Source organism: Lycium ferocissimum, unplaced genomic scaffold (genome assembly GCF_029784015.1).
Source record: "Lycium ferocissimum isolate CSIRO_LF1 unplaced genomic scaffold, AGI_CSIRO_Lferr_CH_V1 ctg5105, whole genome shotgun sequence".
NCBI classification, from domain to species: Eukaryota; Viridiplantae; Streptophyta; class Magnoliopsida; order Solanales; family Solanaceae; genus Lycium; species Lycium ferocissimum.
The window spans coordinates 74,252-91,484 of NW_026725868.1; the positions used below are offsets into that span (position 1 = coordinate 74,252).

Here is a 17,233-nt window from a genome sequence, read left to right on the forward strand (position 1 = left end):
CCTTAATTGAAATGACCAAATCCATTGGCAAATCAATTGAGAGTGCAAATCTAGCTTTAAATGGTTAATTAGAATAAATAAGGCCATAATTGAAATAATTGATTAGATTAAGGACATTATTGCAATTAGTTAACAAGAGGGTCATAATTGCAACACTCATTTGGAGTTAAAATCAATTAAGGCTATGCTTGCAAAATTTAATTTATTAGCCGTGTTTTAAAATTAATTATGTCCTAATTTGTTTATAATTAAATACTATGGTCAATAATTGGTTGTTTAAAGTGTTTGTTTATTTTGTTAAATTACCCGTCCTACCCTTATACGCGTATATACACCTAGTATACATAAATATACACATATGATATACATGGGAAAAAGGGGTCATGTCCATTTATTTTTAAAATTTGACCTAGTCCAGTCCAACTGGGCATGACCCGGCCCAATCTCGGTCAGGTTGAGAAGGGAAAAAGGCCCTATACCCTCACATTCACACACACATACACCAAACAGACCTTACGCATTTTCCTCTCCCCTCTCTCATCTCTTTCTAGCTAAACCCTAACGCCGCCTCACCTTTTTCTTTCTCTCTCTCTGCCAAAAATGGCAAAAACGCAGAGGTTACAGAGAGACTACAGCTTTTGCATGTCTATTATGGTGAAACAATTAATGTTTCCACCCGATTTCACGAAAATAACTCCAAACGTGGTATTAATCCTTTCTTTTTTACTTTTTCTTCAATTTTCAAGTCAAACAATACGATTTTCTGTCTCTTTGTTGTTGTATTGTGAATGTATGAACTCGATTTTCATTGGTTCACAAGGTTTGGCTCGGATCGACCTAGAACGGGTCAGATCCAGCCACATACGTTTGTTTTTCTATAGATCCTAGCCGTTAATTTCATGGTATTGAATGTTTGCATCTGAAAATTACTTTGTACCACATCGTTGGTTTTACCCCTTTGTATAAACTTTGGGGTTCTATAAATAGAACCCCAACCCTCACTATTTAACAAGTTTGAACATCCATAGCTTGAACTTTGAGTGAACAAAAACTCGAAATTCTGAGCTTTTAGTTAAAAAATTTAAAGACTTAACTGTTAAGTGGAGTCTTCTAGTCCAAATATTTATTTACTTTTTCTCTTGTGTGGTTGAGTACGAGAATTGGAAGCACAAAGGCTCCAAATCCATTCTTGAACACGGCTGCGCACTAAAAAGGTAATTCCCTATCATTTTCTAGCTTTTTATTTAATTTATGTCTAGCTTATGCTTAATTTTTAGTGTTAATTTGGTTACTGGTTTGGTGGTTGCTGATACGAGTGTTATAACTGTGTTAAAATGTTTGAAATAGTTTGATAATAGCCTAACTTAGTAGTATGATGATATAGGGATGTATTTAGTTGTTCTACTGTACTTAAAATAAGGTGCAATGCCTCAAACATTTGAGATATGGTCCTAGACTCAATAGCCTGAACCTAATCAGTGTGTAATGGGTGAACTTAGCTTTATCTGAATAATTGACTGGCCTTTAGAATAGCATTATGCCTCAATCAAAGACATGATAGCAACAGAAGTGAGTTTAGGGATGATTCTAGGCTAATTGTGAAACTGTCAAAATAAAGAGTGTGAATTAGGAGCAGGCTACTAATTATAAATGATGAGTTAGATAGGCACATTATCTTATGGGATTAATCTGTTTCTACAGTGGAGTAGGACTGAAGGGGGGAAAAGTGAAGAAAGGGAACCACTTAGGTTAACATGAACCTTGTATGCACTAGTTGATTGAAAGAAGGGGTGCCCTTAGAGGGGTAAAACTATTAATGATCTAGACTGGACTTGAAAGAGTTGAGCCCTTAGAATTTGAATCAAAACCTGAATGATTGACTTGGAACTTATATGTGAGCATGAATATCATGTTTTCCCTTTATATATATATTTGTGTACTGCATTTTATAGCTCATCTAATGTTGGTATTCTGCTTCTAAGAATCTGACCATTCTAGATTGAAGTTTAAAGGGTCAGTATTGCAAAATGAACTCATAATTAAGCATTTTTTACTGTTGTTTTGTGTGTGTCTCTCCCTCTTCTTGAATGGCATTGGTTTCTTTCAGAATGTATGGTTGTTTCATGTTTTAAGATCTAAGACAAGGTGCCATAATCTGAATACTTATTGTAAATCACTTATAGTCTCTTCCAAAGTAAGTTGGATCAGTAAAAACCTGCTTGCAAATGACTATTCTTAAATTGCTTTGAGTTTATAGCTAAATTCTGATGATTGACCTATATGACCTAATGTTGTTGCTTGATTGTTTAGTATCTTCCACCTCTGAGAATACCCTGCCTACATGTTTGATTATTATATCTTGACCACTCAAACTGCATGTGTATCTATTGGAAGGGACTTAAGCATAACTTGACTTGACTGAGTACCTATATATGTTTGCAATAACCTGTGGAGCTGAAAATGACCTAAAGGACCCTGTACAAATGCTCTGATCCATCATGTTGTCTCTGTGTGAACCTAACTAGACCTTAAGAATAAAAAATGATCCTCATTTGTGTTTAAGTGATCCTTGTATTTGCATTATATTGGACACTTAGTTATAAATGGCCTAAGTAACAGAGTCCTCATGATCACAAAGGACCCAGAATGAGTTAAAGTCACATGACTGGGAATGAGCCTTTTTTAAAAGGTGCCCTGGAGAGAGGGTCAAGGGAGAACCAAGCACTGCTTGGTTCATAACACCTTCCCTCCACATAAAGGGCACCATGGTACTTTCCATGGTCTGTGGGACATACTCACTAGGGTCCCTGTGATTATGAGAACTTAAGAACATGAAATTGAGATCCTAAATGCCTTGATAAATGATTTGCTGAATTTAGATAAAAGGCTTGAGTGCATACATGTGTTTAAATTGGACATAAAATGGAAGATCTGAAGGCTTAGATTTGAATATTGGGTTGCTGAACTTTAAGGGATCATGGGATATTCTTCCTTAAGGGTCCTTGCATAAGAGCATGTCTTGTTTATGCTTTACATCCCCTCCCTCTATTTTGACCTTGCATTCTCACTGTGATTCATGTATGTCATCTATTCTGAATATGATTGCTTAAGCAAGAGAAATATGATCCTATTTGTTTAGTCCTACCTATGCCATGTCTATTGAAATCACAAAAATATCTTCTTGCATACCATCTGTATTTTGTGTAAGGTTGTCTAAGCTTAAGGCATTGCCATGATTCAGTTATGTGTGTGTCTGCTTTGGCTGTGCCTAAATCATATATATTTTTTCTCTGTATTATGGTCATTATGTGAATGACTTTGTATTATTCCCATGAATGTCAAGCTTGCAGTTTGCTTCTATCCATGCTATATCTATGTGTTTCAGTTTTCTCCTGTTTACACTATGTCTATATGCTGCAATTTGCTTATGTCCATATCATGTCTATGTGGTTCAGCTTGCTTCTATCTCTACTGTGTTTATATGTTTCGGTCTACTCCTGTCCATACCATGTCTATGTGGTTCAGCTTGCTTCTATCTCTACTATGTTTATATGTTTCAGTCTGCTACTGTCTATACCAAGTCTATATGTTGCAGTTTGCTCTTGTCTATACTATATCTATATGCTACAATTTACTTCTGCCTATATCATATCTATGTGTCCCAGCTTGTTTTGTCTACACTATGCTTATGTGCTTCAACTGCAAATTGATGTCCTCTGTTTTAAGACATTACATCTTGTCTAGACCATGCCATTGTTGAGTATGAATGCTGTGCTATCATTCTTCTTCCCTGCTGCTATGAATGGCTGAGAAATCAAGGCAAGCTTGGGGTTGGTTTAGCCTTCCCCCGATAGCCTGCCATGCCTAAGGTTCATGAAACCTTTTTTTTGTGCGGCATCGGGGATACGGATTGTGATAACCCCCTTATTGTCTAAATCTGTCATTAAGGTCCAATAGCGTATATATATATATATATATATATATAAATACCTTAATCACATTACTTGTGAATGAGTGTGATACATACATATGTGTATAATTACGTATATAATAAGTTCAGTAAATATAAACTAATCGGGTTCCTCTTTTTTCCCCCTCCTCACTGCATGGCCACTCAGGCCAAGGTCCAGCCACCCTATTGGGCCAATAGGAAAATTCTTTCAAATATTATCGAGTCCGAGAAAGGAAAATGGAAGCTAATATTGTTAAAGACGCAAAGAAGGCCCAGCCATGGGTGAAAATGGCTAACTAGGGGCTTGGTACACCCCTAGTCTTCCCTCTCTTGCGTTTTATTTACTTTGATTAGCTTTTGAAAATGCAATGTTGTTGTATATTTGTATAAAGTTGTAAAAACTCACATATTATATTGGAATCTTTTATTGTTTGAACTAGCCGTCTTAGGACAATGGTGCCTACGCTGTTTAGTTCGACTTTAGGTCCCCCAAAAAATGATTTTTCAAAACCGTGCTTACATAAACGAGTTTTCAAATCAAAATGGCTAAATTAAATCCGTTTTCAATACAAGTTAAAATAGGGAATAAGGAAAAAGTCACGATGTTATAAACATTGCCATATTTTCTTAAAAAACTGGATGGAGATCATTTTTTAAACTAATAAAAAATGCACTTAAGAAAAAATACAGCTTCTTTTATAAAGTTAAAACTTAACTTCTCTTTTTTGGATTTAAACGAGCAACAAGTTGAAATGTTCTGGATCGAACCCAATAACAAGTAAATAAGAATTCTGGGGTTGAGGCCCGACTAAAAACCAACGCCTCTTTTCTGGGCCATGCTTAAACTCAATATTCAGAACCAAAGGAAAATTTTGAAAGTTCGGGCTGAGCCCAACATGAAATCCAAATTTTATGTGTATTTACAATGAAAGCAAAACCTTTCATGTTTATAAGTTAAAACCCGTATAAACCATTCGTGAACATAAAAGTTCTAGATAAGGATGTTCTAAAACGTGCTAAATGGATTAACCCGAACCGTGTATGAGTCAAGCATGAACAAAGCCTATTTATTCCGCACTTAAATAAGCAGCTCTTCATATCTTTACAAATTAATACTATCCTTATATATAAAAGGAAACTAGTTATATCCGGATATTATAAATCCGAACCTAAGTACCCTATATATAAAGGGGATATATTCAATTTATTTCCAAAAAATGATATGCAAATGACAGCCTTTTATAAATGCGGGAATAAACACTAAATAAACAGTTCATGCAAATACTCATACATTGGAATTCGAAAGTCAATCGTATAGTACGGATCCTTAATACTACGGTGCCTAACACCTTCCCGGGATCACCATAACCCTTACCTAGAACTTTTGATTACGAAGGCTTTTTCACTATATATGAATAAATCCTTCGAAACTCGGTTTTCCTAATTTCCTAAAAATTAGGTGGCGACTCTTGTAAAACAAAGTCGAGAAAGAGCACCAACAAGTTTGAAGTAAAGAGCACTCAACAAGACAACCGTAACAATCAACACACCAACAACATTAGATACTATCCATATACATGGAAATTAGCTCAACAACACATCCACAATATGCTCAAAACAATTCATGAACTCAACAACTACAACACAACACTTTATGACCTTTCCTCCATAACTATTTTCACTTTTAAGACTTGCTAAACCTTCAAATCAACTCAACATAAGAGATAAGATGAAGAACATACCTTATATTTGAAGAATTTTAACCCACACAACTTGATCCAAGACTTAATCACCACAACTCCAAGTGAAAGCAAGAACATCCACCTTCCATAAATTAGCTTAGGTTTTCAAGGTGTTATCTTCTCTTGAAAAGGTTTAGGATGATTAGAGATGATTAGAAATGGTTGGGAGAGCTTAAGAGGTCTAGAAGGATCTATTTTTGATGAAATAAAATGACCCCAAGTCGTGGAAATCAATTTATAGGAAGTTTCGACCGACTTCCAGTTTTCTGGAAATTTCGAGCAAGGTACGGACAAAAAGTGCGGGCCGTACTTCAAAGTACGTCCCGTACTTCAGAATTGCGATTTTTTAGTTGAATTGGAAAGAAGACTCGCTGAACTTGAATTTACATAGGTTATGCATTCCATAGCTCCTCATATTCTAGGAGATATACCTCTCTCAAGTTGGACCAAAATTTCTGCCAAGTTTTCCCAAATTTTTCGACAAACTTAATTACTTTGATTCACTGGATCCCGAAATCTTTAGACACTTGCTTAGCACTTGTTAGAAGTCTTCCTTAACCTTATAAGGGTTCCATAACCTCTCCGGGCTTACGTTAGTTTACTTACAGCGCAAACGACGCGAAAATTTTCGAGGTGTAACATCAGATCAACAATTATACTTTTTGAAGCCATAGTCTTTATGAGAGACAATCATGCAAGTAAGACTCATCAATTATGCATGTGATATACATACTCAAGCAAATCAATTCCCATAATGACTTCACATTTAGTGTAGAATCGAAAGGTCATTTAATTTCTAATCATCATCTACGATCCAAATATTTGATCAAAAATAAAAATCATTTCTTAGTATGTATCAAATTATATTTGTGACTAGATATTTAAGTTGTATCCTCTTACAATATTCTTTTATACATATTAATGAGTAGAAATTATAACAGAAGAGACAAACAACACATTCTTTTTAAAAAAAGTTTATAACACTTTCAACCAAAGTGTTTGCGAGCTTGTCTGTAGGAGAAGGTTGATAAAGTGAGGCAATTGGCATGTCATTAGAAGCAAAGATTTCAAAATTTAAGCTTCTCTGTCCTTTTTCTCCTCCCACTTGGCTTCAAGTGGCAGAGTATATACTAAATGAGGCTGATTTGGACTATACTCATGATAAATATTATCCAATCCTTTGCCTACAATACTCTAGGAGAGAATCCAGACAAAATGACCCTTTTATTCAACCCATAAATAATAAGTTATCGATTTTGCTAATTTCGCCCCAAATAGGCAAAGAAGTACTAGTACAGTAGCAAAAAAAAAAAAAAAAAAAAATTCAACTTAATAAATTCCTCATATTTTCTTCTCCCTTCCCTATGACAACATCTCTCATCCTTAAAGATCCTTTGTATCGTCGTCGAAACATTAGACCTTATGATCTCAGAATAAAAAAAAAATAATATCAAACATGATAATAGTCCTGTGTCGACGTACTCTTCTATGTTGTCCCTAACTCGGCTCTCAGTGTCACTCCCACTTGGAGAACTACGAGCTCGTCCCCCTCCAGTTATTTTTGTCAACAGGAACAAGAAAACAACTAAAATGGTCACAACATTAAATGTGACAACATATGCACAATAACTCGTAGAAGAGAATTTAGTAAAGAGTCATATTCTTATTTATTTTATAAATTCTGGACCCTTTCAGGACCACTCATGTATTAGTAAAAGAATGACTAAGACTTGGCTAAATACATTCGCTCCAAGTAATAATGGTTGATTTAGACCTAACTTGAACCATTTTGGTTAGTTTTAAAATACCAAAGTACACGTAGCCCTTTTACTATTAGTGCTAGCATATGTATTGCTAATTCATCTAACCAACCACACATTCAGGTCATGACAAAAAATAATTTGTTGGTCAATCAAAGTTATAAATTTACTTTAGACAAGAAACAAAAATTGACCGACAAAGAAAAATGCAGAATCCAGCTGCCTTCATAACGGGACAAAACAAAACAAAAGATGGAGTACTAGTATCTTAGGAGCAAACTAACTTTTTTAGTCCATCTCTCTAACAATTTTTTACTCAAAGAAAAAAAATCTTCCTTTATGAAGTAAAAAGAACCACATGGGTCCTTTGAGATGGCAAAATATAGTTAGTTTGGGGGGAAAAAAAGATTTCATCCCTTACAAAATATTTTGTCTTAGAACCACCAAATCAAACTGATGCACAAAAAGGCACGAAACGGCACAGTTGTACTCAAACAACTGTTCTATTTTTTTATTTTTTTTATTTTATTAAACTGCTGCAGTAAAATAAAATTGCAGTACCAATCTCAAACGCAAAACAATCTGCGATAGAGAAGGTACAAAAAATAAACAGGAAACCTTTTCGAAAATATAAACAGGAAACCTTTTCGAAAAAATAGACAGGAAACCTTTTCGAATATTTCGTACCCAAAACAAGTTTTACCCAAACTAGTTATTTCAACTGTAGTACCCAAGTAATTTAAAATATTATTACTCCAATATTACAAACTATATAACAATATTGCGAGACATCAATCATATATTTTTCAATCTCTCTTTTCATTCTTAGTTCAGTTTAACAAGAAGTGCAAACATCTAGCCCGCAATTGTACCGTTTTCTCGTGAAAGAAAAACGAGACTAGGAAACAAATAACCCTAGGCTCTGATACCATTGTAAGAATAAATCGCGGGATAAAACAACTATTGTGTACCTTTTAGCGCAGCGGAAGATCGTTGAACTCACCACCAAAAGAATCGCCCCAAGTCGAACTTGAATCACTAGGAAACAAAGTTAATATTCACAAACTAAATGCCTTAATCGATTTTGTGTGTTCTTAGAGAAAGAAAGAATTTCTTTCTTCAAGAAGGGAGCAGATACTTGGGATTTTCAGAAGAGGAACAATTTACACTTAATAGAGAAAAACTAACGTGGAGCAATAACTTCCCTATTGGGATTTTTTTTTTTAACTGCTATTATCCTTATCCCTTTTTATATGGGTCGGGTCAGCCCATAGAGCGACCAACTACCCAAAATCCAACATTAAAAATAACTACTACTTTAATGTTAGGAGCATGGTTGATAACAATTGACAACTTTAATCTTGAATTCCGAAAGAGACAATTATTTTGAGCTAAACTGATAGCTGAAATGGATGGAGGGAATAATTATACTCATTGGGAGGGGGGTGGATATATATGTTGAGCTTTTTGAATAGTTGAATAAAGAAAAATTTACATAGAAAGAGTGAAATTAAATCTCACGTAATTTTTAGTTATATAATTACCACTTTGGCACGATCCAAAAAAGAATGTAGTGAAGTGCCTTACTTTTTAATTCTGGATTGTCCAAAAATCATTCTATTTTTCAGAAAGAAAATTCATTTCTGGTAACAATTCATTCTGTTTTCAACGTTCTGTTATAAAAGTGAACTATATTTAAACTTTAGAGTGAGGGGTAAACAAAGCACGAATTTTTTATAGTGAACTCCAGAAAGATGGGGCTGATTTTCTCGTTCAATAAGAGCATGATGGCTTTTTAAAGCTGAACATGAAGTTTTAACGGGTGAGGACAAATATAGCTAGTTTTAACGGGTGATGTGTAAATATAGCTCTAAAGTATAGATATATTTGTTTAAAAAGTATAACGGAAGGAAAATATAACTTATTTTCGATAGTAAAGGGGCAAATATGACCCTTTACCAGGTTCAACTTAGTGCTGCAAACAATAGTTTGATTCTGTCATTCTTAGTTGTGCGACTTGTAGTAAAAGTTTTATTGAGTCTTCAATGGCTGTAAATTTATCGGGAAATGGCTGGACTTTCTTCTTAAGATGGTCTTAGCTCAAACAACGAAACTCTTGCTGAAGTTCTAAAATTCTTCTTTATTGCAACACGAAGCTTCATCGAAAATATCTCCAAGCTGAATAACACTTCCATGGAAAAATCGTAACATTTTCTCATGAAATGATTTCAAGTGTTTTAACCACATCCTTATTTATTGGTTAAAGTATATGCTACGATAAATACTGAGGGGTATAATGAATTTTTGGTATATAAAGTTTTATTGGATCCCTAGCTAAGTTTCTCGCTTGTCAAATTTAAGCTATTTATGCTGTCTCTTCAAATTATAACTTTTCCTCTTCAAGAATTCTCCCTTAGCTTTATTGAGTTAACTGAAGAATGACATTAATATTCTAACATCTTCGGAAACTTACACTTTTTCTTTATTTTTTATATAATTCAATTACATTTTTAGTAATGTTTATACAGTTTCTAAAATTTTTGTAGTCATTGAAATGGGGTACATGCGCAACGCGTGTTTTCAAAGACTAGTACAATTATAAGTTTGTGGATATTTGCTGGTTTGATGCCCTTTTATTTTTGTTCAATATCAAAGCAAATCAAGTATTGCCGGATGTTTAAAATTTATCACCAAATCAAACTAAACCAATCCTAAATCGGTTTTTTGCCGGTTTGACTTGGTTTATCAATTTAGTTTGATTTTAAGATTTCGTTTGAACACCCCTTATGGACGGTACATTATAAACAAATAGAATTAATTAGTATATTAGATATAAATAATCATTATAGTATATTAAAAGATGAATCTTTAATTTTAAATAATTATGAAGTATGAAATATTGGAGTATTATGAATCCAAACGAAATAATATTTACAATAATGATTATTCATATAGCTCACCCAACTAATTTAAGATTGAGGTATAACTGTTGTATAAAACATAATTGTTTACATATTAACTGGAGTTGAAGAAATTTGAGCATATTCAATAAGAGAATCTTAATCCATTAAAACTTATTTTTTATCTTTTGAACTTTTTTATTCATCACGAGGATTTCCCTACTAGAGATACCTTTTATTTTTTATGAATGAAATCTAGGCCTATTTAGTTTACATGTTCAAATCCTATTACCTTCAATGTTACCTGATTCTGTAATAAAAGTAGTAAATCAATATATTTCTATATATTTTTCATATTGAGTCGTGGTTAACTCTGTGATTCTTCTCCATTTTCATATTCACAACAAAATAGTAAGAAAAATAAAGGTCTGCTTATTCTTTTTCAATCAAGTATTTAAGATTAATTCTCGAATGGAAGGGAGATGAATGCTGATATGTTCATGTTTGTTGCTGCATGTGCAGCGTGTAAGCACCTAGGGGAAAAATGTGACGCAAATTGCCAGTTAGCTCCATATTTTCCTTCTAATGCTACAGCTGAAGATTTTCAAAATGTTTATCAGACTTTTCGGAGTAGACAACATCATAAAGCTGCTTAATTCTGTTCCTGATGACCAGAAGGAAAAAACTGCTGAAACCCTAATATTAGAGGCTAAGATTAGGAAGGAAAATCCTGTCCATGGTTGCCTTGCCATTGAAAGAAAACTGGGGGCAGAAATTGAAGCACATGAAAAGGAGCTTGAAATGATACAAAATCATATTTCTTTATACAAGAAAATGGCCACATTGCAAATGGAAGAACAACAGTCAGAAGAAGAGCTCGATAGATCTTCCTTGGCTTTGGTTTCTCCATCTGATGCTCATTTCAGCATGCCAGGTATTTACTTCTTTTTAGTTTCTTTCTTTCATCTTTTTTCTAGGAAAAATTTCATTGGTGGTCATCCGAGTAGATGTTCACGGTACAAAACTCACTATTCTAATTTACGTCTAAGCTAACCGCCATCTCGTACATATATCATGACCATTTCTTCTAAGACCTCTTCCTATCGCGCCCCCCATTGGTTTAACCTGAAACACAATGAAACAACCAACACGAACACACACACACAAACGCCAAATTTCATACATTTGCTTACAATAAAAGTTACATAATTCACTTAACGAATCTTTTTTTTCTTGGACAAGTTATTAACTTGTTACATGAATGATTATACAAAAATATAGAAAATTGAAGAATTGTTTTTGAGTGATACAAGAAGCTTGCACAGGTACTAGCATGACTCAACTTTGGAAGTGTAACAACTGAAACCCTCATTTTGAGCATTTGTAACTTAATCGTTGATTTTATGCTTCGAATTGCTCTGTATTGTGTTTTTGGACTTAGTGGGATAGCTCGGTTGAAACTCGATGGACTCGGGAAGGTTCTTTAATGCAATCTTATTTTGAAAGACTTGAAAGTCAAATTTAGGAACCGACAACTCTTTTGAGTATTAGCGTGCCTTTTAGTTTAGTGAACTAAGACTTCACATTAGTCTATAATGTGTTTTTGAACTTGTTGACATGCTTGGTTTGGACCTGAGAGGCTCGGGGTGTTTCAGTGACATTGAAACTCACTTTGGCATAGCAGATTTTCCGCTATCTGGTGCCTCCTTAGGAATTGCGAGGAAACCAACTGCGATTAGGAGATGCAGTTGAGTCAAGGCACCATGATCGCAAGTACTAGGCACGCAATCGCGAAGGATTGGCTAGAATTTACCCCGGTCAACTCTCTTGCGCGATCACGAGGGGAGTGACCGCGATCGCATAGTGTCACCTGGTGCCAGCCTACAAACGCGAGACAGGGCCCGTGATCGCAAAGAAGGCCTTGTAGAGATATACCAGATTTTCAAATTCTAGATCAGTTTTTTCACGCTCTGAGTTTTTTGAAGAGGTTTTGCTCTCGATTTTGGGCGATCAAAAGGTGGAATTTCTTTTTCTAAAATTCGATTTATGGATTCCTAATTAATACCCTAATGATTATACTTCAATTTTATGATAATTGAACCACGAATCACGTAAAAATTAAGGGATCAACTTGGAAATTTATCCCTAATCTCAAGATGGGAAAATCCTTAATTTGAACTATTAACCGATATCAGAATAGGATTTTGATTATTGCAATGAGTTCCTTAGAGTGTGGGTAATGCATCCATTAATTCAATTTTTAAATACGAACCGTTGGCCCAAGGGCTGGGTTTGAGTTGCTCATGAGCTGACCTTGACGCCAAGGCGCCTTAAAATTATAAAAATAATTTTCCTAGACTAAATTGGGCCCGTTATTGATGCATTTGATTATATTAAAGTCACTCAAGCTCATTTGGGTGGAACTTTCCAATTCAAGTAAGATTTTGGCTAACAAAATTTAGGCAAATGATTCTTTAATTCTTAGTTTGCTTTTTTTTTTTTTTTTTTTTAAATATGAAAAAAAGCATGTTATATGTGATGCTTGTATGCACTTAAACTACCCAGTTTGTATGAGTGCGCAAGAGTGAGCTAGATTGAGTAGTTATCAAGTACTTAGTTTGGCCAAAAGGATCGCTTATTGTGTTTTTACACCATTTAATACTTCACCCGTTTCAATTTATGTGAACCTTTTCGGAGTACGAGGGTCAAACTTTATAATTTTGACCACAAATTTTGACATAGATTTTTCAAATTTGTAAAATAAAATTTATATACTTAGAAACCACATAAAAAGTACTATAAGTAATGATAAATTATAATTCAAATAATTTTAAGAAAATGTAAGAAAAACATGGTCAAAGAACCGCCTCGTATAATAGGTTCACATAAATTGACACGGATGGAGTACTTGTTATTGATATGAGCATGATGTGATACTTATTTAACTGATTAGCATTCACTATCACATTGTTGAGCACGCTACGTTGATGTCGAGCATGAGGCTAGTATATAGTACTAGTGAGACGGGGTAAGTCGAGATGGTCGTTGCACTGCTGGGGCAGTTAACAATGACCTACGCTTCGAAGATGGGTAAGATATGGATTGATGCATCGTCTGGGATGGGTCAGACATGCACCTATGCCCCATAGCAGTTTTCTTACAATTATCATGTTGTGTTTACACTTGCTATTTGTATCGGTAGTTTCAGTTCAGTTGCTTTACTACTATATGATTATTATACATGTATTTTCTTGTTATGCCTTTATCCATAGTAGCAATTTCTAAGACTTTTCCAAGAGTACACTAAGAGGGCGAATCGATGATCTTGCTAGGTCTTTATACTCACACTTGGTATTGTTTGGTTGTATGCAAGGGGTACAAGTGGTAATCAGATAGCCGACCCTTGATTTCAGCTTCTATCAGTCGCTCCAATTGAGTTGAGTTACCATTTTACCATGGAGGCTACTCCGTCCATAGTAAACTTAGTTTTTTCATTTTACCGAGATGCATCTCATTTATTGTAGCCATGTTATATTATCCCCATGACTTGTACACTTTGGGGTTATATTGGCAGACTTATCCTTTTTACTTAGCTTCCGACTTGTATCTATCTATGACATCGTTTGAGACTATTTATTTCTTTGTTTCTTTACTTAATAATTGCATATCTTAATTTAGAGGGTTTGCCTTATGGGATAGCTCGATAGGTGACCTATCGCGACCTAAGTACAAGATTTGGATCGTGATAGGAAGAAGCTACGAACATTGAACGTATTTCCATTCAAGATGCGGATTTAGTTAGGGGTGTAAATGGTACGGTTCAGCTAGTTTCTTATAAAATTTATACCACACTAGTTTTTCAATTATTTTATTTTGTATAATCAAAATTAGAATTTTCGAAACCGTTCCATCATCTCGATTTCTCTTCGGTATCAATATAGTTCGGTTAATTTTCGGTATATTTTTTTGTTAAAATGCCATATAAGAGTGACAAGTAGAATTTAGAACAGGATGCCATGCATACTTCTGTAGGACTTTGGCAAAAATTCTCTATAACATTTTTACTTTTTCAAAGGTGACAAATCAAGGAACATGAAAGATGGCAAGACTAAAGATGTATCACCGTTTTACAATAGTGTAAGACAGATTTAAGAAAATAATAAAAAAAAATGTATCACACAAGTGAAAAGAAATTAAATAGGATGGGGCTCAACAACTAAGTCTACTTAGATTAAGTATTCAAGAAGAAAAAATTAAATAATACAAGAAGAAATATGTAACGACCCGTTTGGTCGTTTTGATTTTTTTTCCTATTTTCCCCAAAATACCCTTCCCGTAGTTACTAATTGGTATTTATGACTTGCGGATATGGGTGACGCAGTTCCCGAGACAATTGGGCGGGTTTTGAATTGAATTTAGTGAAACTGGATGTTTCGAAGTTAAGGAAATGAAGATGTGACCAAAGTTGTCACGACCCAGATTCGAGGGTCATGATGGCACCTAAACCCTCCCACCGGTAGGCGTACTATTCTCGAAGTAGCAAATCATTTAAAAAGGAAAGTAAGAGAATCATTAACACCAACAATATTATCTAAACAGTCTTACCATAAATATAAGTAAGTGTGGAGTATAACTTAGTCAAATACAACCCAAAACCTGGTCTAACTCGTACAAGAGCTTCTAAGTAGAATACAAGTCTTAGGCAGTACAAAAATAGAAAAGCTGTCTCCAAAGGAAATGACAAGACAACATAAAGATGGGAATCCATGGTTGCAGGTCCAGCTGTCGCTCACCCTATCTGGAAATGATGGCCTCGAAATCAGCCACGAGGGATGGAACTGGAGCACAGGTCTGTATCTGCACCATAAAACAGTGCAGCAAGTGTAAATGAGTACAAAACCACTAGTACTGGGTAGGTATCATAGGCCGACAACGAAGGAATAACGCATAAAGCATATAAAGATTGAAGAGAAACACACAAGTAGAACCACACAGTCAACATCTATATACCTCTCTTAGTCTTTAGTCATGTTCCACCCACAAGGCGGTAATCAATAATCATATGACAATGCAATGGATCAGATGAATAAATGCATGAATTCAAATACACTGGCAAAATCTCATACCTGGTACACACATGCTATAGGTTACGGCATGACCTATGGGGCACTCTCGAGGTCCATGTACCTCTCAACGCCATCTGGTATGTACCCTCGGACTAGGTGTGAACCATATCAATAATATCATATCATATCCACGCATCTCATATCATCATACCCGAAATCATTTCCCTTCGGGCGTAAACACGTCAATCTTACTTTTTTCCCGGTCATGACGCGCCATCTCATATCTCATAAATATCTCATCACAATGAATATATGTGTGTATGCATGGATAAGTATCAAATGCACGGTAACAAGTGTTAATAAAGTCATGAGATAGGGAATGAATACATATATACCTCACGAATCACATAATATCAACTCAAGGTCGAGATTGATGCCACTTTCATGATATAAATGGAATACGGGATAATGAATGCAAAGTGAATCAATACTCCCAAGAATCAATCAAACATGGCCATCATAGACTAAATAAGTAATAACCATACCAACCTAAGTGGATTTATCACCACAACCATTGCCCGTAGGCCTAACATGCATTCCCGATCACAATATCCTAATCATGCGACAATTTCCCAATCAAATACACTGATACCCACCCAAGTGTTCATCACAACCACTAAGGTGTCTAGAAGAGTAACCGTAACCTATCTCAAGGCCGAGTGGGTGCCACAAACACTTCAAACTTGAGCCTTCCTTTTTCAAAGCGCCTTCGAGTGAGAAAAGTCTAACAATTATGAAATCTACATTAACACACGAGTCCAATGATACCCATAAAGCCATAAAAGAGATTCGGGTCGAAAAGTCAACCCAAAACCCCATCCCTAAACCCCGAGGGTCAACACGGTAATTTATCAAGAATTCGAGTTCAACAAGGTAAAAATAGTGTTCTACGAGGTCACACGAATCCAAAAATACCCATATTGCTATACTTATAATCGAAACCCAAAATAACCAAACCCGAGCCTATGGGCAATTGGAAATTGAACTTAAATTCGCCTTACCCATAGTCCAACTAAGCTAAATCCAGAAAATTACTTAAAACTAACCATGGATTGACCTCCAATTTCAAGAAAAACTCACTTCTTAAGTTAGGGCTAAAACCCCCAAAAGCATGATTTAATTCTAAACAATGGAAGGAGTCAATGGGAAATGATGAAATCAAGGTTAAAATCTTACCCCAAAGATGAATCTCGAACTTAACACTTGTTTTCTCCCAAAATCGACCTCTACAAATTGAGTTATGTGAAAATAAGGTTTAGTTTCGAAGTGGGGAAATAAGTCACTGTTTCAGCCCATCCCTTCTTCGCTAACGCGAGGCAAGGCTCGCGAAAGTGGCCCTGACCTGCCCCAACATCACGAACGCGACGATGGCATCGAGATCACGATGCCCGGGCTTAACCCAGCCTAGCCCAATTCCTCCTTCTCAAACGCGATTAAGGGCTCGCATTTGCGTTGACCACCCTGGTCAACTCACGCCAGCAACTGAACACCAGGTTTTTCTAGTGTCTTTCGAAATTGGTTTTGACACTCGAAACTCACCCGGAACCCTCCGGACACAAGCCAAACATGCTACGAACTCGCTCACGCACTCGAAATTCGTAAAAGAGGTCATCTTGGCCTGGTGTCACTAAGGTCAACTTCACAACATCAAAATCCTAACTTTCAACCAATGACCCAAATCACACCCGAATGCCTCGGGACCCAAACCAGCTATCCTACCAAGTCAAAAATTATGTTCTGGACCTAACAGAAC

The 17,233-nt window shown here is 35.4% G+C and overlaps 1 protein-coding gene across 1 annotated transcript; it reads left to right on the top strand.

Moving 5' to 3' along the window:
* The first annotated feature begins 10,836 nt into the window (after positions 1 to 10,836).
* On the top strand, positions 10,837 to 15,241 carry LOC132044718 (LOB domain-containing protein 21-like). Its single transcript, XM_059435223.1, has 4 exons — positions 10,837 to 10,916; positions 10,975 to 11,288; positions 14,430 to 14,491; positions 15,131 to 15,241. Exons 1-4 carry the CDS (start codon positions 10,837 to 10,839, stop codon positions 15,239 to 15,241), a joined length of 567 nt encoding a protein of 188 aa, XP_059291206.1.
* Positions 15,242 to 17,233: the final 1,992 nt, after the last annotated feature.